Source organism: Amblyraja radiata, chromosome 21, assembly GCF_010909765.2.
Source record: "Amblyraja radiata isolate CabotCenter1 chromosome 21, sAmbRad1.1.pri, whole genome shotgun sequence".
Taxonomy (NCBI): Eukaryota; Metazoa; Chordata; class Chondrichthyes; order Rajiformes; family Rajidae; genus Amblyraja; species Amblyraja radiata.
In genome coordinates, this window is record NC_045976.1 from 35,616,951 (window position 1) to 35,641,229 (window position 24,279).

The following is a 24,279-nucleotide window of genomic DNA, read 5'->3' on the forward strand; positions in this document are numbered from 1 at the left end:
TCACCAACAACAACACCACAGTTACATCTGTGGAGTCTTTTAAGTTCCTGGGAATCATCATCTCCAAGGACCTTAAGTGGGGGGCTACCATTGACTCCACAGTCAAAAAGGCACAACAGAGGATGTACTTCCTGCGGCAGCTGAGGAAGCACAATCTGCCACAGGCAATGATGGTCCAATTCTACATGGCCATCGTAGAGTCTGTCCTCACCTTCTCCATCATGGTCTGGTTTGGCTCAGCCACCAAGCACGACACCTGGAGGCTGCAGCGAATTGTCTGATTCAGCGAACCGGCTGAGAAGGTTATTGGCTGCAACCTTCCCTCCATTGACGAATTGTACACTGCAAGGGCCAGGAAGCAAGTGGGTAAGATCATCTCTGACCTCTCTCACCCTGGCCACAAAGTATTTGAATCACTTCCCTCTGGAAGGCGACTCCGGACTGTCAAATCTGCCACAACCAGACATAAAAAAAACTTTTTTCCACAAGCAGTATCTCTACTCAATAACCAAAATTCTGTGGCCTCCTTTTGCTCTGGTATTTTATTTAATTCACATGTTTAATCAATAATGTTTTATTATTAATGTTTAATATTTTATGTATCATTCTTAACTGTCACTGTATGTCATGTTGTCACTTGTGGGCGGAGCACCAAGGCAAATTCCTTGTATGTGAATACTTGGCCAATAAACTCATTCATTCAAAGGTGATGGAAAGACTGGAGGAAAGACTAGGTGCTGAGAGCTCTCTTATATCTGCATTAATGAGTCAATTAAACACCTGAGCAATTACAAACACCTGTGAAGCCACGTGTCCCAAACATTACGGTGCCCTGAAATGGGAGGACTATGTATAAACAGCTGTAATTTCTACGTGGTGAAACCAAAATGTATAAAAATGACCTTTATTAAAATCTGACAATGTGCACTTTAACCACATGTGATATTTTTTTCTATTACAAATCTCAAATATTGGAGTAGAGGCAAATAAATAAATGATGGGTCATTGTCCCAAATAGGGCACTGTATATTGCCTGCACTTTATTGAATCATTGAAGGGAGAAATGATGGTAGCATTGTTTGGTGGGTGAACTATCCATTGATTTTAACTCACAGACTGGGAATGACATATTGAGATTTTTTTTCATAAGACTACTATTTATTTAACACATCATAAATTTACAACGCAGCAGTTGTAGGAAATATTTCTGCTGGTAGAAGATACCATGGCCCATTGCCAGCATGAGATTATAGAGTCAAATATTCACAAGCCTGGATCACATAGTGTATAAAAATACTTGGACACGTTCTCTCCAAAATGCATGGTATCAACTTTGCTTATTGCCTTCTCACAATGATTTAATTGCTTATATTTAGACAGAATGGTTGAACTATAATAGAGATAAATATCATGTACTAGAGAGGATTTTCATTCAAAAGGATTACAGACTTGAATTTATTTGGAAAATTGCTGATTTTTTTAAGGATTGACATTTTTTCCATGATATCAACGCATTACTTGATCTGATTACTGCTTACTTTTGATTCATGAAAATCCACAAGACTGATATTAGAAATGCCATTTACTCTGGGACTGTCTCCCTGGAATTCAAAGACCCATATGCTTTCTTCATCATCGCATCTAACTGCGAAACAATCTTTAGGAGTTTTTGGACTTGTACATCAAGATCCCTCTATTTCTTATTACTCTCTCGGGTCCTAACATTCATTGTGTGTCCTACTCTTCTTTGATTTCCTAAAATATATCCCAACACACTTGTGGGAAGGAGCTCTAAATCTACATAAGCATTTACTTCAAATAGGCTTCCTGTTCATTTCCAAAGATTGACTATGTTGCTTTGCTGTTGACTTTCTCTTCAAAAGCAATACTTTCCCACATCTATTGTGTCAAGCTGATGTCATGTTTTAAACACCTCAACCAGATCATTCTTCAATTTCCTTTGCTAAAAAATACTTGAGACGATTCTAAATCCTGTCCTGGAGGCTCTGGAATCATTCACGCAAATCGGTCCAATATATCCTTCTTCGCTGCGATGCTCTGTACCAGCTACAACATGCCAGCAGATCTGTCCAGGGCTCCAAATACATTAAAATATTTTGTATTTGGCAGTCCTTTGTATTCCTGACACCTAGTGACAACGACCAAAACTCCACGAGCCCTATGATTGCTTTGTGCAATGGTATTTGATAATGTATGTGGTGGGACGTCCAGGATCATTAAGATTTCCTAGTTTCTCGTTATTTTAGGAAATACTCTTTAATAGTATTTTGGTCCAAAGTGTATGAGCTCATACATGCCTATATTGCCAAGATAAAGTGCAGATATATGGGAGAAATTATACTTTGGTCACCACTAGTAAACATACTCAAGTGTATTGGACACTGATTTCACTCCCCCCCTGCACAAAGTTAGTTTTGCAATCATGTTCTGCACAGATACTGTGGGCCGAACGGCCTGTTCCTATGCTGTACCGTTCTATGTTCCACACAGTCCGTTCCATTTAACTCAGTGTAACAGTGTGGAATAGAACTGGCAGTTAAAGCTCTTGCATACTTCTAGTACCAAGATCAAAGTCAAATCTACCCCTGTTTTTGGCACCTATATGTGATTCAGTGAGATTGTAGGAGCAAAAATAGTTGTGGGATCACGTACTTGTAGTTAGTAACAAGTGTATATACTTACTGTTGAGGCCTGCTTGTTTGTACGTCTCCTTGCTTTTTGCTTTATCTGTTAAAGATACAGAACCAAAGAAAGCTTAGATGTTGCTCAAAGAGACCGAATGAGCAGAGGAAGTTACAACAGGTTATTTTAACTGATAGAAAATAAATATTAGATAATGCAGTCAGAAATTAGGTAATGCTTGTGCAGGTTTCCCTAGTAACTCACAGCAAGACCCTCAAAACCTCCAGCTGAATGTTGTAAACAGCTGAATACAATCTCTTACACTGTTTCCATGGATATTGCATTGGAATTTCAGGGCCTACATAATTAAGCACACTTTATTTGAAAGGTGAATGTTTGAGGGTGATCATTAGATCCTGAAATACCCCAGATCATTTGCACCAACAGACCCTTCAAATGGGAGGGGCAGAGCAATCGTGCTTGTTCAATCTTGCAGAATGGGACAGAGAATGGCAATGCTCTGAATTTCAACTTAATTTCATATGGTATCAAGCAGGAACAGCAGAATGCCCCCTGTATACGATGTAGTGCCAGAGGACTGGTTTAACATCCATTTTACTGTGAGGTACTTCGAACTCCTGCAAGTGATACAACACTCCTTAGATAAGTATTGTCAGGGACCAAGGACTGGATGTGGACTTTTGGATGAGATCAGGGTCTAGGCTGAGGACTGATAAAGATGTGGGGAGATAACATCCCAGGCCAGGAGATGAGGCATGGCTTGGGAGAGTGGAAAGTGATTTGGGATTTAGAGAGAAATATTGTTAGGGGTCATAGATAGTTGCAGTCATTTTCTGCCTTGTGTGTTTATTGTTGAGGATGATTTTTAATATTTTAGATCTCCTTATGGTTACCTGGGTCTCTCCATACCTCTTGTATTGAAACCCCCAATTTAGGGTCCTCCCCTGCCAATGGGAAAGGTCTCCTGTTGACACCTTGCAGTAGCAGAAAGGATCAGTGCCATTGTTATCTGCCTACACCTCATGGCTAATCCTTATGCTGACGTCCTGTCCCAAAGAACAGTGAACTAATCTTTGTATAATCAGGGCTCCAAATCCATGTCATCCACCTGTTCCCTTCTTCATATTGCCGTAAAGTTCATAATTTCATAAATTCTAGGAGTAGAATTAGGCTGATCAAGTCTACCCCACCATTCAATCATGGCTGATCTATCTCTCCCTCTCAACCCCATTTTCCTGACTTCTCCCCATAACTCCTGACACCCTTACTAATCAGGAATCTGTCAATCTCCGCCTTGAAAAGATCCATTGACTTGGCTTCCACAGCTTTATATGGTAATGAATTCCACAGGTTCACCAGCCTCTGACTAAAGAAATTCCCTCTCATCTTCTTCCTAAAGGTATTGAAGCTATGGCCCCTAGTCCTAGTTTCTCACACTCGTGGAAACATTCTCTCCACATCGACTCTATCCAGGCCTTCCACTATTCAGTAAGTTTCAATAAGGTCCCCCCCACTCACCCTTCTAAACTCCACAGAACCAGTGCTATCAAATGCTCATCATATGTTAACCCAATCATTCCTGGGATCATTCTCGTAAACCTCCTCTGGACCCTCTCCAACGCCAACACATCCTTCCTCAGATATGAGGCCCAAACTGGGTAAAGCGACTGGGTTGGTGCCAACCTCTGTAACATGGAATCTGGCTTACCTTGGTTGTCCTCGTCATGGTCTGATTACCAGTCACTGGTCCATTGAGATATGAACCACTCCTCTCCGGAACTGATGATATGTCACTGGTTTCACCATCAACTGCTACTGAAATTCCAGGACTGTCTTCTTTACCCTTACTCCTCAAACCCTCAGACACTTCCTGTGTAACCAGAGAACAAAAGTCAATGAATAAAACCAAAATAAGTTCCAGTGCAAAAATTGAAATGAACTTTTTCAGATCTGCTAAATACGAGCTGCGTTATCACTAATAGTCAATCAAATTGTTTGTAAAATTAAATCTTGAAATTGACCAAAATAAAATAAAAGCAGTGTCAGGATGAATTGTCATTAGAATCTAAAATAGGATGGTGGGGATCTTTGCCACAATGGGGATGGATGTCAGACATGGAAGGAACAAAATCCATGGCAGCCAAAGAACAGCTGGACGTTTTCCTTGTGACTACGTGGATTATCTCCGGGTGCCCCGGTTTCCTCCCACATTCCAAAGACGTACAGGTTTGTAGTTTAATTGGCTTGGTGTATGTGTAAATTGTCCCTAGTGTGTGTGTGGGGTAGTGTTGATGTGCGGGGGTCGCTGGTCGGTGCAGACTCGGTGGGCCGAAGTGCCTGTTTCTGTGCTATATCTCTAAAACTAAAAACTACACAAGAACTTTCCATGGAGATGAGGGGAAAACACAGGGGAAATTGGGTCACAGTGACTCTCTGCCCCAATGAGTCTGCACCATGAGTGGCCACATCCAAACTTCAAGATAATCGGAGGGCAGAAATCAGTGCCATTCTAGTATAAATTGTATTAAAAAGCTACAATCAATCATGGAATGGTGATCTGTTTTCAATAATCTCATACATATCATTTGTGTAAATGTGTGCAAGACATTAGTATCAGTGTGGAGACCTCATTACAGTCATGCAACAAGGAAACAAGCCACACATTGTGGGCTGAAGGGCCTGTTCCGGTGCTGTCTTCATTCAGCCTACTCTGCATGCACAGAACAATAAATGTATAGTGCATTCAGAAAGTATTCAGGACCCTTCACTTTTTCCACATTTTGTTACGTTACAGCCTTATTCTAAAATGGATTAGATTCATTCATTTTATATAATAAATCTACACACTACCCACCATTAAAAAAGCGAAAACATGTTTTGCAAAGTAATTAAAAAGAAATAACTGAAATATCACATTTACTTAAGTATTCAGACCCTTTACTCAGTACTTTGTGGAGGCACCTTTGGCAGCGATTACAGCCTAAAGTCTTTTTGGATTTGACACTACAAGCTTGGCAAATCTGTATTTGGGTAATTTCTCCCATTCTTCTCTGCAGATCCTCTCAAGCTCTGTCAGGTTGGATGGGGAGCATCGATGCACTGCTATTTTCAGGTCCCTCCAGAAATGTTCGATCGGGTTGAAGTCCGGGCTCTTGTTGGGCTACTCAAGGACATTGACAGACTTGTCACAAAGCCACTCCTGCGTTGTCTTGGCTGTGTGCTTAGGGTCGTTGTCATGTTCGAAGGTGAACCTCTGCCCCTGTCTGAGGCCCAGAAAGCTCTGGAGCAGGTTTTCATCAAGGATCTCTCTGTACTGTGCTACCACCACCATGCTTCACTGTAGTATGATATGGTATTTGCCAAGTGATGAGCAGTGCCTGGTTTCCTCCAGATGGACGGTAGGCATTGTGGCAAATTTTGGTTTAATCAGACCAAAGAATCTTATTTTTCATGCCTTTTGGCAAACTCCAAGTGGGCTGTCATGTGCCTTTTACTGAGGAGTGGCTTCCGTCTGGCCACTCTACCATAAAGGCCCGAATGGTGGAGTGCCGCATATATAGTTGTCCTTCTGGAAGGTTCTCCCATCTTCACAGAGGAACTCTGGAGCTCTGTCAGAGTGACCATCGGGTTCTTGGTCACCTCCCTGAACAAGGCCCTTCACCCCCAGTTGCTCAATTTGGCTGGGCGGCCAGCTCATTGAAGAGTCCTGGTGGTTCAACTGTGGGACCTTATATAGACAGGTGTGTGCCTTTCCAAATCATATCCAATCAATTTAATTTACCACTGGTGGACTCCAATCAAGTTGTAGAAACACCTCAAGGATATTCAATGGAAACAGGATGAACCTAAGCTCAATTTTCCGTGTCATAGCAAAGGGTCTGAAAACTTATGTAAATATGATTTTTCAGTTATTTCTTTTTAATTACTCTGCAAAATTTCTAAACACCTGTTTTAGCTTCTTCATTCTGGGGTATTGTGTGTAGATTGATGATAACAAAAATAATTTATTCCATTTTAAAATAAGGCTGTAACGTAACAATTTGTGGAAATAGTGAAGGGATCTGAATACTTTCTGAATGCACTGCCCATCTAAGCTAATCGCATTGTTTCCTTTTGAATCTCCATTAGCTTTACCTGATTTAATTGATATCTCTTTCTTAATCTCAGCACTCCATGCTCCCAGTTCTTTGGGTGCATTCAATAAGCCCAAACCTAAGGTTGACTGATGTTCTAATTGCTGCTAGTGTGTCAGTGCTACTTAAAGAGAGCTAAGACAAAGCCCAAGCCAACCCTGGGAACGTATCCTTTGTAGATTCCCTTGAATTTGTTGGAGATGTATTGAATTCCTTGGTGCTCCACACCAGTGTGTGAATGTCCATCACCTTCCAAAAAGCCGTGTGCTCCTGATTTCTGGGTGTACTCCCACACTGGGATTCCAACCATTGTCCCATTTTATTGCTCTCTCAGATGTGTTGAACTCTTGTAAAGGGCAATATTGAAATTTGTCATCCAAAGTGGTCATTAGTATGCTGTTAATGGACAAATAGATCCTATTCTAATATTCCTCATGTGGACAATGATAAAAATGGTACATGTTGCAGCTTATCTAGAGAGAATCTCAAATGAACTTTGTATGAATTTTATAAAACTCTAGAAACGCAATCCTCATGTGATTTGAATGTCTTGGAATATGGTGCATTTGCTGTACGCAGTGTAGCTGATGTGCATCATCAGCACTGTGGTGTGCATAGCCACTTTCAATGTAACTACCTTATAACCTCCTGCAATACATAGGCAAAAAGCTGCAAGTGTGACATACTCTGCATTCCCCATGTCTACATATGTAAGTGAGTCTGACAAAGTGAGAATTTTTAAATTAGTGTCTTCTTGCTCAAATCCTACCTGACATCAACCTTCCATAAACCTATGACCTCCCCAACCCACAGCTATTCTGAAATCCAGCTCTACACTTCAGGGTTTCCTCCATTTCAAGGGCCCCAACTCCAGGTTAAGTTTAAATACCTTGGGTCTGAGTTCTGAAATTAATTCCTTAAAATATAGCCAATCACCCACTGATCCTCTCCCCGCCACACTCTTTCTCCTCTTTTAAGACAGCTGTAAAGGGCCTGTTCCACTTTCACGATCTAATTCACGACCTTTTTTACTCGTGGACATTTTTCATCAGGCTAGAAAAACGCCCCGACCTACTTGATGCCACGAGTACCTACGACTAGCATCATGACCTACCTACGACTTACCTACGACCTCGTGACGACCATGCTGCGAGTATTAGTCAAGGGCAAACTTGGCAGAGGTCGAGAATTAGGTTGTGAAAGTGGAACAGGCCCTTAAGACATCTTTAAGCACACCAAACATTTCTGCTGCCTATCTGGTCTATCCTTCCAGTACCATTTTTAGGACTTGAGGTAATCCTCCAGTTTCAGCCCACCACTAATTTATAAATGTTTACCATAATAAATGTTATTTTTTTCTTTGTTCAGCTGTTACCTTCACTCTTACACCATGCAATGAAGTACTTCCACTCCGGAATACATGGGCTTCGTCCAGATGGGCAAAATCTGGTGTATCCGAGTCAAACTCCTCCACCACCTCTTGCGTTTCAGAGAGAGATTGGCTAGCAAGGTTGTACTTCAGGGATGATCCCTGTACCTGAATCAAGAGGTGAAACAAAAACTCATTTGCTATCTGATCTTGCTGAAGTTACAATAGATTAATTCTGAATTACTACTAAATTACATGGAAGACAATTTGAAAATTAGATGGATTTGCACCTTCTAGATTTTTACATGCAAAATGATGTAAATCTCACATAGATTGTACTAACAATCATTCCAGCTGAAATCGTCCTAGCAGAAAATTGGTCTAGACCAGGGGTGGGGAACCTGCAGCGTTAAGGCCGCATGCGGCCTTCTAGGCCATTAAGTGCGGCCTTTTGAATGAATCCGAATTTTGTAGAACAAATCCTTTTATTTTTATTAATATGTTTTTGTTCGTCTTTTATTATTTTAATTTTAATCTTAAAATGAACGTATTTAAAAAACCAAAGAGAAAAAGAAGATTCAACAAAATAACCCTATATATAATTGAAGTTTCTTGGATGCGGCCTTATTAGATTACAGCTAAATTAATGCGGCCTTCCAACATGAAAAGGTTCCCCACCCCTGGTCTAGACATTTCGAAACACTATTCCCTTTCTCCCTCCTCTTGTCTTCCGGGCTTGCAATGTCTTATTTCTCCCTTACTGATGTAGGAGCCCAAAGGTGCAACATACTATCTTCATGGATCAGTATCAGTATACATTGCACTCACTTGTGCATGACAGAGATAGTTGCAAGCTGTTGGAAAGAACTGTGGTGAGCACATACAGAGTCACTGGCTTGTCCGCCACTGGGAGGATAATCCAAGCACAAGAATTTGGCTCACGGCCTTTTCCCGGGATTTCACATATCCCCCTCCCCTCTCTCCCCCACACCTTCCTTTCTTCATTCCCCGCCCCTATGCCCAACCTGGACTCGCACATATTTCACCCCTCCCCCTCCACCTACAGTCCTTCCTCTGGTTTCACAATTCGCAACTCTTCAATTCTTTTGTCTCACACCTATCTTTTCATCGCTAGGCTTTGTCCACCCAACTGCCTATGAAAAATCCCCTTTGCTTAAGTTAACCTATTACTTGCCATGCTTTGTCCTGCTCATCCTTTCTTCATAAGATTATATCATGTGATAGTAGTCGAATTAGGCCATTCGACCCATCAAGTCTACGCTGCCATTCAATCATGGCTGATCTATCTCTTCCTCCTAACCCCATTCTCCTGCCTTATCCCATAATCTCTGACACCCTTCTTCTAACTTTCTTCATTCTTCCTCCCCGCTACAGCAGTCTGAAGAAGGGTTCCGACCCAAAACATCCCCAACCCATGTTCTCCAGGGTGCTGCCTGACCCAATGAGTTACTCTAGCACTTTGCGTCTCTTTTGTAAACCAGCATCTGGAGTTCCTTGATTCAACATAGCAGAGGAGCTCTTGATAATCCCTCACATGCTAGATTGCATCACGCCAGCAGTGTTTTTGAGTCAAGGCAAGGCAAGGCAAGGCAAGTTTATTTGTATAGCACCTTTCAACAACAATGTAATTCAAAGTGCTTTACATAAAACATTATAAGCATTGGAAAGAAACACATATGAAATGACATTTAGATGTAAAATGATTATTAGATTATTCAGATAAAATAATTACAAAATTAAAAGCAATCAAATAAAATATTTAAAATAGAATAAAACCAGGAATAAAAGTTACAGTGCAATATAGGTAATTAATAAATTGTATTGTTTACTGAAAGGCAGCGGCAAACAGAAAAGTCTTCAGTCTAGATTTAAAAGAGCTGAGAGTTGCAGCAGACCTGCAGTTTTCTGGGAGTTTGTTCCAGATATGTGGTGCATAAAAACTAAATGCTGCCTCTCCATGTTTAGTTCTGACTCTGGGGACACAGAGCAGACCTGTCCCAGACGATCTGAGAGGTCTGGGTGGTTCGTAGCTAAGCAGAAGATCAGAAATGTATTTTGGCCCTAAACCATTCAGTGCTTTGTAAACCAACAGTAGTATTTTGAAATCAATTCTTTGAAAGACAGGAAGCCAGTGTAAAGACCTCAGAACTGGAGTAATGTGATCTACTTTTTTGGTCTTAGTGAGGACTCGAGCAGCAGCGTTCTGAATTAACTGCAGCTGTCTGATCGACTTTTTAGGGAGACCTGTAAAGACACTGTTACAGTAGTCGAGCCTGCTGAAGATAAATGCATGGACAAGTTTTTCCAAATCCTGCTGAGACATAAGTCCTTTAATCCTTGATATATTCTTTAGGTGATAGTAGGCTGACTTTGTGACTGTTTTTATGTGGCTGTTGAAGTTCAGGTCTGAGTCCATGACTACTCCTAAGTTTCTGGCTTGGTTTGTTGTTTTTAGCATTACCATTTGAAGCTGGGTGCTAACTTTTAATCGTTCTACCTTGGCTCCAAAAACAATTATTTCAGTTTTTTCTTTGTTTATTTGGAGAAAATTCTGGTTCATCCAATCGTTGATTTGCTCAATGCATCTACTCAGTGCTTGTATTGGACTATAGTCTCCTGGTGATATTGTTATGTAGATTTGTGTGTCGTCTGCGTAACTATGGTAACATATTTTGATGTTTTTCATGATCTGAGCCAGTGGAAGCGTAGATGTTAAACAGAAGAGGCCCCAGAATGGAGCCCTGGGGAACTCCACATGTAATTTTTGCATGCTCAGATGTGTAATTACCTATAGACACAAAGTAGTCCCTGTCCTTCAAGTAGGATTCAAACCATTTTAATGCTGTGCCCGAAAGTCCCACCCAGTTTTCCAGACGGTCTAGTAATATGTTGTGATCGACTGTGTCGAATGCAGCACTGAGATCTAGTAATACTAAGACTGAAATTTTGCCATTGTCTGTGTTTAAGTGAATGTCATTGAAGACCTTAACAAGAGCCGTCTCGGTGCTGTGGTGTGGTCTAAATCCTGACTGGAAGACATCAAAACAGCTGTTCATTAACATGAAATTGTTCAGCTGCTTAAAAACAGCTTTTTCAATGATTTTACTGAGAAATGGGAGGTTTGATATTGGTCTATAATTGTTCAGTAGTGAAGTGTCTAAGTTTTTCTTTTTTAAGAGAGGCTTGATAACAGCAGTTTTCAGGGCCTGTGGGAAGACACCTGAGAGAGGGGACGTGTTTACAATCTGTAGAAGGTCTGAGGTCATGCAGTTTGATACACCTTTGAAAAGGCCTGTTGGTAGAATATCGAGGCAGCAGGAGGAGGATTTCAAATGTTGTATAATGTCCTCCAAGGTTTTATGGTTAATAACATAAAATTGTGTCATGGTATTTGAATTGATTATAAGTGGACACATGGACAACACATGTCCTGCACCTGATGTGGAGGCACTGACTGCTTGCCTAATTTTCTGAATTTTGTCGGTGAAGAAGGAGGCAAATTCATTACAGGCCCTTGTGGAAAGCAGTTCAGGGGCTACTGACACAGGAGGGTTTGTTAGCCTGTCGACAGTAGTAAACAAGGCCCGTGCATTATTATTGTTTTTGGCAATGATGTCAGAGAAGAAGGATTGCCTTGCATTTCTCAGTTCCAAGTTGTAGATTCGAAGTCTTTCTTTATAGATGTAATAGTGAACCTGGAGATTTGTTTTCCGCCACCTACGTTCAGCTTTCCGACACTCTCTTTTTCCAATTTTTACCAACGTGGCGTTTCTCCATGGAGACTTCTTTTTGCCAGGGACCACTTTCACCTTAGTGGGTGCAATGGCATCAATAATATTTGTAATTTTCACATTGAAATTATCGACAAACTCATTTACTGAGACCCAAGGGAGAGTGGGCGTGGAGGAGAAAGCCTGAATAAATGTTCCACAGGTGTTTTCTGTTATGTACTGTTTTGTGATTACTTTTCTTTGAACATTAGTCTGCACAGAGATAGCACTCTCAAAGAAAACACAGGAATGATCAGAGAGGGCAGCATCAATCACAACAACCTTAGAAATGCTAACACCCTTGGACATGACTAAGTCCAGAGTGTGACCTTTGTTGTGTGTGGGCTCCGTCACATGCTGATTCAGTCCATAGTTATCAATGACACAATACAGTTCTTTAGTCCCTTTGTCATGGAGTTTGTCAACATGAATGTTAAAATCACCAACAATAACTACACAGTCAAAGTCAATACAGATTGTAGACAGTAGTTCAGAAAATTCGTCAAAAAAGGCTGCACAGTATTTAGGTGGCCTGTAGACATTTAGGAACATAACTCGGGAAGAAGAGTTCAACTTAACAGCCACATATTCAAAGGAGGCAAAGTTTCCATAAGATATCTGCTTGCTTTGGAGGGAATCATTAAACAGAACAGCCACTCCTCCTCCTTTCTTATGCACTCTGGCCTCACTTATAAAACTGAAGTTGGGAGGAGTTGGGATAATGGTTCCCTATGTATTATTGATATTATTATTAACAGTGCTGCTGTTCTTATTGAATTAACTCCTCCCAACTTCAGTTTTATATGTGAGGCCAGAGTGCATAAGAAAGGAGGAGTGCTGTTCTGTTTAATATATATAAGGAATAAAGAGCATCATTTAATGTACAAAAAAGTACCAGGAATCAGGACTTCAATGATAAGAAACAAACGATTCTCCTCCAATAAAATCTATACATATCAGACAAAATCTGCTTCAACTCACTTTTAATTCATCCACCTGTTTAAAATCATGGATTTTCCTTGTAGTCTTGTCTTTTTTGGAACTTGTGAGCTGCTGAAGAACTTCCTCCATTCCATTTTGAAGAATATCAATTAATTCTTTTAAAAGAGATAGCTGCAAAATACATTTCATAATTAATATGTGGTTTCAGTAAACTATGATCTCCAATTTGCAGTATGAATGGAATGTATACATGATTGTTTTATGGAAAAGATTGTAAGCTCATTCTTGCTTTATCCTTTTATAACGCAACAGTTTTAAGAATATTCAAACCAACAAACTGGACCGTAGGACAGTATCCCAGTTGGGGCACCAATGACCATAAGTTTAGCAATGTCATGTAATTACAAGATAGACACAAAATGCTGGAGTACCTCTGCGGGACAGGCAGCATCTCTGGAGAGAAGGAATGGCTGACGTTTTCCGTCGAGAACCTTCTTCATAGTCTGAACCTTCTTCACGTCACCCATTCCTTCTCCCCAGAGATGCTGCCTGTCCTGCTGAGTTACTCCAGCATTTTGTGTCTATCTTCGGCATCTGCAGTTCCTTCATACACGTTATGTGAATACAATATTGACCATACACCAAAAATGGCTGTAATACACTTGGGATACTCTTGTGATATACAGGTTTAGAGTCTAGAGATACAGCATGGAAACAGGCCCTTCGGCCCACTCAGTTCACGCCAACCATTGAGCACCCGTTCACACTAGTTCTATCCCATATAAAACAGTGCATGGGACACTGGCAACATTTGATAACATACTTAAATCCCTTCAAAAGATGATGCTTTTCACAATGAACCAGTGACCATTTTTATGATCCTCACTGTTTAAAAAGACTTGCATTTATTTTGAACCTTTCAAACTTCAGGATGCTCCAAATCACGTTACAGTCAAAAATGTACATTACAAAGGGCTGCCCGATGATAGCTTATGATGCAATAAAGAGGAAACCATTAATTGTGAAGTTAGCCAGGATCATCATGCAAATTACAGATGGACGTTCAATATGAATGCAAAGAAATGATCATGCATCACATCAAAATCATCCCCGCAACTTGGAATCGTCATAACTTAAGGGCCTGTCCCACTTTTGAATGCTCCCGAGTTTCCCCTGATTCAAACTTGCAGAATGTTTGTAACGAGTCCGTAGGAGGTTGTAGGAGTTCGTAGATATATCGTAGCGGCTTGTTATGCTAGCCGTAGGTACTCGTGGCATCAGATAAGTCGGGACGCTTTTTCCAGCCCGATATAAAATGTCCATGAGTAAAAAAATGGTCGGGATGAAAAAATTAAGTTGTGAAAGTGATACAGGCCCTTTAGTTTCCAACTGTCTTTAACTTATGGCCCTCTTACTTAAATATCTACTTTGTTGCTTTGTAACAGGGCAAGAGAAGTGTCCTTTGTAGAATGCAATTGGGCATGAGTGAACTAAAGTGGATGCATTTTTGCTCTGATATATATCTCATGATGGATTTTCTAATTGTAAATGTATTTGGCATAATTAAGTAATGAAATAATTAAGGAAATATCAATAATAATCAAACTAAACATATAATTCCTGGAATGTATTCAAGAGCACAAATGCTTTTGAATCATTCCATGGTGAGATGGGTGTGGCTCAAGTGATTCACACTCTCACTTCTGAAACTAATTCAAGTCCTACTTCCCACACAAATCTCTAGATAAATATTCCACTGTAATATTCAGTGAGTGCTTCACTGCCAGAGGCTTTATATTTTGGATAAGACATTAATCCGAGGCCCTACCAATTTTGTAAGTAGAATGTGAAAGATCTCATGGTACAAGGAGAGCAAGGGAGTTTTCCTAGTGTCCTTACCAATATAGATCCCACAGACAATGTTACTAGAGACATAATTACTGAATTACTGGCTGTTACCACATTACAATTCAGGGAGCCAATTTGGTATTGTTTTGTAAATACAATATTGACCATACTCCACAAATAGTTGTAAAACACTTGAGGTACTGTTTTGATATACAGGTTTAGAATTTAGAGATACAGCGTGGAAACAGGGCCTTCGGCCCACCCAGTCCATGCCAAATATTGATCACCCCTTCACACAAGTTCTATGTTCTCCTTCTTTTTTTTATCCACTCCCTACACACTAGGGGCAATTTACACGGGCCAATTGACCAACAAACATACATGCATGCCTTTGGGATGTGGGAAGAAACCGGAGCACCCGGAGGAAACCCATGCAGTCACAAAGAGAACATGCAAACTCCACACTGACAGCACCTGAGGTCAGGATTGAAGATGGGTCTCTGGCAGTGTGAGGCAGTGGCTATATCAGCTGCACAATTGTGCCATCCTCATGCAGGTCTTTTTCACATCTGTACACTCTTAAGCTTTTGTACTTTTTACATAAACATATTAATCATGATTTTTCTGCTTACCAAACTACTTGAAAGTTTCCATCATCGTTTCCTACTGGTTTTAATTATAATTATTTACTTTCTTGCAATATATATTCATTTATAGATTTGAACAAATTAGTAGTGACGAATTTGTGCAGACTAGTTTATTCCTGCTGGTAAATTCCTGTACCACATTCTTGAGGCAAGGTGGACTGCTGTCTGAAACAGGTATTAGGCACCTGGACTATATTAAACCTAAAAATGTAGTCTAGGTGCCTAAAATCCCTAAAAATGGCCAAAAACAACTGTAGAAATTGCCCAGTAAAAAAAAAAATTGCCCCTAGTTTAAAGACCTGGATTCTAGAATCAGTAATTTCAACAGTTTAAAAATAAGTCAAGAATATAAAAGATGGGACAATGTCTATGTAAATTGATCACAAACATTTTCATTCATAAACTGGTAGATTTCTATCTTTTCCAATAATTGAAAACAGGCACAATGATCAGGTACCACAATGATCAGAAACAGGTACCAATTGATCATGCTATCACAAATAGAAATTGTTTGACTGTGGTCTTGAAATAGGGCAAATGATCGTCACATTGGTGTTGTTACTTTAGACATGTACATAGAGATACTACTGGATTAGTTAAGATGATTGATGCTCCTAATTCTAAATGATCTACATACCTTTATACCATAAATGTCAAAAAGCTTCTCTAAATCCTGTATGAACAAAAAGAAAAATGAATTAAAAAAACATTGGCTGGGTTAACACTATAATACTTTCAGGACAGACAAAACAGGCAGTCTTTAAAGTTGATAGAATGAAACCAAAAGTAAGAAGTTTTTAGTAGGAACTTCATTTTGTCTGTTGTATAATTATGGGCCTGTCCCACTTACGTGGCTTTTTCAACGACAGCCGATAGGTCGTTGCAGGCCGCCGAAAATTTTCAACATGTTGAAAATCCAGCGGCGACCAGAAAGACGCTACGACTCTTTGGGCGACTGAGGAGACCACTCACGGCCATAAAGGTGATACCCCGGTGACATGTCGCGGGGTGAAGCCTGTATGATCACGAGTAGTCGCCCAAAGAGTCGTACCTTGTTCTGGTCGCCGCTGGATTTTCAACATGTTGAAAATTTTCGACAACCTGCAACGACCTATGACAGGTGCCGGCAGTCGCCGAAAAAGTCGCGTATGTGGGACAGGCCCATAAGAGACCGAAATACTGTGCTTTAGCTAGATTGAGGAGACTGCAAAACCATCAGCATATTACATAGTTACCTCAGATGAGGCAATTATTAAAGTGCTGCCATACCTTAATATCAACTCCTTTTCCTTGTTGTCCAGGATCACCCTTAAAAAAAATAGTAATTTGTTAAAGTATTGGAGGAAAACGTCAGAGAATGCACAATCAAGCAATCTTTTTTGTGTCCTTTTTAGAAAGCAATGTGGGATGGGTATAGGAGCTGCACTGGTAGATGGATTACAATGAGGGGGCAGAAGGTTGGCACCTTGTGCAATTGTCACCTCTATAGGAAGTAGCTTAAGTTTCAGTTTAATTTATTGTCACATGTCCTGAGGTACGGTGAAAAGATTTAGTTGTGTACTATCCAGTCAGCAGAAAGACAAAATGTGATTACAATCGAGCCATTTACAGTGTTTAGATACATAGAAACATAGAAAATAGGTGCAGGCGGAGGCCATTTGGCCCTTCGAGCCAGCACCACCATTCATTGTGATCATGGCTGATCGTCCCCTATCAATAACCCGTGCCTGTCTTCTTCCCATATCCCTTGACTCCACTAGCCCCTAGAGCTCTATCTAACTCTCTCTTAAATCCATCCAGTGACTTGGCCTCCACTGCCCTCTGTGCCAGGGCATTCCATAAATAATACATGATAAGGGAATAATGTTTAATGCAAGCTTAAGCCAGCAAAGTCCGATCAAGGATAGTCCATGGGTCACAAAAGAGATAGATAGTAGTTCAGCACTGCTCTCTGGTTGTGGTAATCACAGAACCAGCATGTGGGGTTTTATGAGGTTGGCAATCAGTGCGCTGATTTTGGGGATTGTAGTACATGGATTGAGAGGCGAGTGTTAGGAGCAGCTGTGTGGTGTTGGGGTAATTGAAAAGTTGGAATTGAGACTGGTGGATGAGGCAATCAGTGCCCTGATTGAAGTTGGTGGGATGCCACAAGGTTGAAGGCAAGTCATATGGCTTAACTTGGTGGGCTTTAGTGAAACAGCACCATGAAAATTATATTGAACGGGAAAGATGTTATGTGGTGTAATTCTAACATGGCATTGCATCAAACAAATAAGTGTGACTCATGCTGCGAAATTTCCAGTGCATAACAAATCAGCGCTGACATGCTGTTCTTGCTGATCGTTTTGAAAGGAAGTCCATTTTCGATCCTAAAATTAGCTGTGAAATATGATTAAAGTTTGTGCATGGCAGGAAAGACCAGCAGTTAATGATCCAAAAACTAGAAATGCTGCGGGTACTTAGCAATTCACAGATTCCTTATGAGAGAGAAATGGGGGCAATGCTTAAAGTTGAGGAATCTCCAAGAAATCTGATTCATTGAATCTATTTCTCTCTGCATAAATGCTGCTTGATCTGCTGAGTATCCCTGGCTTTTTATATTCTCATTTTGCATTACTAGCATCTGCTGCAGTTTTGCTTTTCTGTGCTTAATGGTTATGGTTGTAGGATCTGTGCTGGTTTGGACTCCAAGGGAGAACCATTCTCCTTTTAGGGAACTTTGTGGTTTCTTGCTGAACATTTAAAACAACATTATTTCACTCCACTGTAATTTCCAGCAAAATTGGTTACCCCAAGTTTTCACTCAGTCTTTCTTCCAGTCCCCTTTGACAACCCTAAGACCCTTTGGGATAACTTTACTAATAAGCAATATCACCCAAAAGAACAGAATGGACCTTCAGTTTAGTACCTTTAAGTATCATACAACTAGCTCAAGCCAGTTTTATATCAGCTATAAATGGAAACATTTAAGCTGCTGTGAAATTCAATTGAAAATTTGCAGACGACACCACCATTGTGGGCCGGATATCAAATAACGATGAGACATAGAAACATAGAAAATAGGTGCAGTAGTAGGCCATTCGGCCCTTCGAGCTTGCACCTCCATTCAATATGATCATGGCTGATCATCCAACTCAGTATCCCATCCCTGCCTTCTCTCCATACCCCCTGATCCCTTCAGCCACAAGTGCCACATCTAACTCCCTCTTAAATATAGCCAATGAACTGGCCTCAACTACCTTCTGTGGCAGAGAATTCCAGAGATTCACCACTCGCTGTGTAAAAAATGATTTTCTCATCTCGGTCCTAAAAGACTTCTCTCTTATCCTTAAACTGTGACCTCTAGTTCTGGACTTCCCCAACATTGGGAATAATCTTCCTGCATCTCGCCTGTCCAACCCCTTAAGAATTTTGTACGTTTCTATAAGATCCCCCCTCAATCTTCTAAATTCTAGCGTGTACAAACCGAGTCTATCCAGTCTTTCTTCATATGAAAGTCCTGACATCCCAGGAATCAGTCTGGTGATCCTTCTCTGTACTCCCTCTATGGCAAGAATGTCTTTCCTCAGATTAGGAGACCAAACCTGTACGCAATACTCCAGGTGTGGTCTCACCAAGACCCTGTACAACTGCAGTAGAACCTCCCTGCTCTTATACTCAAAGGACGGAGTACAGGAAGGAGATTGAGAACCTTGTGTCCTGGTGTCGAGACAACAATCTTCCTCTCAATGTCAACTGGACATAATCGACATTCGGAAGCGAAGCGATAAACATACCACAGTTTGCATTGATGGTGCCGAAGTAGAGATGGTTGAAAACTTCAAATTCCTAGGAGTCAATATCACCAACAACTTCTCCTGGACCCTTCATATTGAAGGAACGACCAATAAAGCACACCAACACCTCTGCTTCCTTAGAAGGCTTAGGGAGTTTGGCATGTCCCCTGCAACGCTTACCAACTTCTACAGATGCACCATAGAAAGCATTTTATCAGTCTGAAGAAGGGTTTCGGCCCGAAACGTTGCCCATTTCCTTCGCTCCATAGATGTTGCTGCACCCGCTGAGTTTCTCCAGCAATTTTGTCTACCTTATCAAGATGAATCACAGCTTGGTTTGGGAGCAGCTCCATCCAAGACCACAATAAATTGCAGCGAATTGTGGACGCAACCCAGACCATTACACAAACCAACCTCCCTTCCATTGACTCAATTAGCCCCATAGCAGAAGCGTCCACGTCACGGGGCTGGAAACTGCAAGTATCCCGAGCTAATTCTGCTACCACCATCATCTGTTGCAACAAGTGATGGCTCCCACTGATTGTCGCCGGAAGCTTGCGTCCATTTCAGGACGGACGATGACAGCGATGTCAACATTTGAAACATGGAAAATGGACAGAAAAGAAGAAAGAAGGAGATTGTCTCAATTTATACCTCAGCATCATAATCAAGGATGAGTCGCACCCTGGCCACTCCCTCTTCTCCCCTCTTTCATCAGGCAAAAAGGTATGGAAATGTAAAAATGCACTTCACCAGATTCAGGGACAGTTTCTTCCCAGCTGTTATCAGACTACTGAATCATCCTACCACAACCAGAGAGCAGTGCTGAACTACTATCTACTTCTTTGATGATCCTCGGACTATCCTTGATCGGATTTTGTTGGCTTTACCTTGTACTAAACGTTATTTCCTTATCATGCATCTATACACTGTAAATGGATCGATTGTAAACATGTATTGTCTTTCTGCTGAAGATAGACACAAAAAGCTGGAGTAACTCAGCGGGACAGGCAGCATCTCTGAAGAGGATGAATGGGTGATGTTTCGGGTTGAGACCTTCTTCATATTCCTCCTATTGTCTTTCTGCTGACTGGTTAGCATGCAACAAAAGCTTTTCATTGTACCTCGGCACACGTTAAAATAAACTAAACTGAACTAAACTGACAAAGTTTCCATGGACTAACAAAACCACTTACTTGTTCACCTTTGTGTCCTCTTTCTCCTTTATCACCCTGTAGGTAAAGCAGAAAAGTAAACCTCAGATCTGGAATGATTCCTCATAGTCATCACACCGAGTTTTAATAGAAATAAATTTGTTCTGGTGCTATCTTTTTCTTGCATTTTAATGAACATGCAAACTTGTTTCCAAGGAGAGATTGGATAGGCTGGATTTGTTCTCACTGGGGAATTGTGGACTGCCTGCTGACCCGATGGAAGTTTATAAGATTAAGAAGGTCTTAGATAGGGTAGATAGTCAAAGTCTTTTGGCCTGGGGCAGGGGAGGGCATAGGTTTAAAGTGAGTGGGAAGAAACTTAAAGGAGAATCGAGGGACAAGGTTTTCCTTGGTGTGGAGTGAACAGCCCAAAGAGGTGGTAGAGGCAAATGCATTTACACCATTTTAATGATGTTGGACACGCTCTTGGATGGGAAAGATGTGGAGGGATGCAAGCTTAATGCAGGGGGAAAAAGGTTACCATAGAAAGGTATCACATTCAGTATGGATGAGTGAGACCTGTTTCTTTGTTGTACAGCTCAGTGACTAAATTTGCTTGTCAAAAATCATAGTATTTTGTTATTGAACATGAAACACAAATCCTTATTCACTGAAGTAAATACCTATACACTGACATACACAAGAGCTCTGGTGACCATTATAGATTTGATATCACTTACTGGTGTCCCAGGGGGGCCAACTGGTAAAGGAATAATGGGTAAATCTGTGTAATTAAATGCATTATCCTGCAACGAAAAAAGCTGTTGAGTGCTGCACATTGAAACATTGATAACAGAATCAAAGCTATTTATATCATTAGTTCCACTTTGAAATGTGAATAAGTATAACTACACTTTTTCCCATAATTTCCCCCAACTAAGCTGTTCCCTTGCTTAACATGTAAAGAGGAGACGTCAGCGAGAGACCAGGCATCCCTGATGATCGGAAGGTAACGGAAACCATTTATTCACGTACCTCATTGAAAGGTAAGGGAGATTCCGGGAAGGCTCCTGGTCCTGGAGGTCCAGGCAAACCAGGTGACCCTTGCTCTCCTTTCAAACCGTCTTTTCCCTGATAAATAAAGGAGACAAAAGGGAAAATATTTCAGATCAACGACATTAAAAGATCTTCATGGTCGCAGTGTCCCAGAACAATTCCAACTAGTTCTTCAACTCCCCACAGTTGGAAAAATTATGTGGCGACTCTTTGCCGACCTTGGGTTTTTGCAGCATTTTTTCTGATTTGACTCCTGACTTATTTTATTATATATTTTTTAAAGCACTGTAATTGTATGCAAACCAAAGAATTTCACTGTGACTCGTCACATGTGACCATAAAGTATTAATTCATTCAAATTATACACAAAGTCAATATACAAATTTGCTGGAGGCATGGTGACTGGTGATGGACAAGTAAATTAGTGGCAGGAATATTTTGATCTCTTATTTACATCCTGACCATCATACATGTCAGTCCTCAGCCTATTTGAATCGTTAGATATTATGTCAACAAATGGCCAAGAACATCACCTACAGCTAAGAACAACTTGACAACATAGCTGTGGTGATGAAGGTTTACAGCCAGACTGAGCCACGGTATTCCAGTAATGTTACACCAATGGGATCTACCTGGCAATGTGGAAAATTCCTCAGATATGCACAGTCTACCAAAAACAGAGATTTTGTGCCTCAACTGAATAATAAGGTAATATGTTGGGATAAAGTTAAAGATACTTGTTTACTGCCCAAGCAAAGAGCTGCTGTTTGTTCTTGTTCATGTGCATAAGTGATAGGAGCAGAATTAGGCCATTTGTTCCATCAAGTCGACTCTGGAATTCAATCATGGCTGATCTATCTTTCCCTCTTAACCCCATTTTCCTGCCTTCTCCCCATAACTACTGACTACCAGTACTCATCAAGAATTTATCTATCTCTGCCTTAAAAATATTAATTGACGTGGCCTCCGCAGCCTTCTGTGGCAATGAACTCCACAGATTCGCCACCCTCTGACTAAAGACATTCCTTCTCGTCTCCTTCCTAACGGAACATCCTAGGTACACAAAACAAGTCACACCACACAATGCTTGTAAACCTTGTAGTGGGTTAGGTTCTCAAAATGGCATTTACAATAAAGCTAGTTTAAGATGAAACAGTTAAAGGTGACTCTTATATCACTTCCTGGCAGTCCTGGGCTACCCTTCTGACCCTATAGAACAGTAATCATTTTTCCTTTCAATAATTTGATGTAAAATTATGAGGATTCCATCTGGTATGTAATATGTTCCCTGCACTGATCTGATCCATAGCAACTACACAAATGCTAGACATTAGAAAGTTAGAAATGCAGAGGATAGCTGGATGCAGTTTAGTCCTTCGTTGATGCTATCTCTTTGACAAAGCTTTCCAATTAATCCATCTTTTCTGCTCTTTATCTCATAAAATCGCCTTATAATTTATCTTCGTTTTGAGCAATTATCCAGTATGAATGCTTTGTCTGTATAACAGTGTGAGGTACTCTGCTGATATTCCAGGAAGCATATCTGGGTAGACCAGAGAATTAACCACATGCTGGGATAGATTTTGACAAAACAAACAATTTTTTTTTGGTGGCTCATTTGATTTTTTTCCAGATACAAAAATGGGGTGGGGGGCTAAAAGGGGAGGGTATTGATTGCCACGTAGTAGGCCAAGGATTGTGTCTAAGTATCACACAATGTCAAGAAGCTTGTTGACCCCACCCATGTCATGTCTGGCAAGAATCCAGCTGGTGCTCTACAAAAGATTGCCTACTATGCTAATTCCACACTTGGTATAACAATATCTCCATTACTATATTTTATGGTTGACATTGGCGCAGTTTTTAAAATCAGTTTATCAACTCTGATCAGTGAAAACATACATCTTTCCCATGTGGTCCACGTTTTCCATCAGCTCCTGGTTTACCCTGAAACAGAATATCAAACATACTGTTTGCAGAGACTGAGATAATGTGAAGAGCAATTCATCCCAGTATGAATTTCAATTATCATTAAGAAACACTGTTTGGTTTTAGTTTAGAGATATGAAATGGAAACCGATCCTTTGGTCCACCAAGCCCACATCAACCATCGATCACCCATTCACACAGGTTCTGCATTATCCCATTCTCCCACGCCTTAGACACTTGGGGCAATTTACACAGGCCGATTAACCTACAAACCTACATGTCTTTGGGATGTGGGAGAAAACCAGAGCGTCCAGAGGAAACCCTCGCAGTCACATGGAGAACGTGCAAACTCCGCACCGATTGTAAAATTATTTCAATTATATTTCTGCGATTGGTAAAATACAAATATTGATTCCTGATGATGCCACTAGATGCTATATATTCTGGCAACGGTTATTGCTGTCCTTCTGATTTCCATCAACAATTCCTGATAGGAGTGCTGGTCATTAGCAATGGGATGAATTTCTAAGCAATGATAATCTTCTGACATTCATCAACTACAGTCGCATGTGAACATTGACTTCAGGTAACGTGAAGTCCATGGACCACTGACAGGGATATGAAATGAAGCAGATCTGGTGAAAGAACAGTAATATACTCACAGGAATTCCTGGAATGCCATGGAGTCCTGGATGTCCGACAGCTCCTGGGTTGCCCTTGTGTCCTGCTAAGAACTGCATTAGGAAATACCATTAAAGTACGCATGAAATCCTGCAAGCCAAGATCTTCCCATATCCATATCAAACAATCGTACTTATGATATAATACATTCTATATTAACTTTTGTGAGGATGTGAATCATGTTTAGCATCAGAACTGAAGAATGGGAAAGCCTACATGGGAGATGAAAGAGACGAGCAAAAGGGTTTTACACCTACAGGTTACTGGCATGACAAGAATGGTTAATGCC

At 40.7% G+C, this 24,279-nt stretch overlaps 1 protein-coding gene across 2 annotated transcripts in view; it reads right to left on the minus strand.

The window, feature by feature from the left end:
• LOC116985343 (collagen alpha-1(VII) chain-like) overlaps positions 1–24,279 on the minus strand; it is a 278,255-nt gene that overhangs the window by 107,315 nt on the left and 146,661 nt on the right. For both annotated transcript variants that reach the window (XM_033040083.1, XM_033040084.1), the window contains 12 exons: positions 23,972–24,043; positions 23,283–23,327; positions 22,554–22,589; positions 21,360–21,455; positions 21,065–21,130; positions 20,367–20,402; positions 16,664–16,702; positions 16,032–16,067; positions 12,939–13,070; positions 8,173–8,334; positions 4,373–4,534; positions 2,704–2,748 (listed from right to left, as the gene is read on the minus strand). In XM_033040083.1, coding sequence (XP_032895974.1) covers positions 2,704–2,748; positions 4,373–4,534; positions 8,173–8,334; positions 12,939–13,070; positions 16,032–16,067; positions 16,664–16,702; positions 20,367–20,402; positions 21,065–21,130; positions 21,360–21,455; positions 22,554–22,589; positions 23,283–23,327; positions 23,972–24,043 — 927 coding nt within the window. The remainder of the gene's footprint in view (positions 1–2,703; positions 2,749–4,372; positions 4,535–8,172; positions 8,335–12,938; positions 13,071–16,031; positions 16,068–16,663; positions 16,703–20,366; positions 20,403–21,064; positions 21,131–21,359; positions 21,456–22,553; positions 22,590–23,282; positions 23,328–23,971; positions 24,044–24,279) is intronic.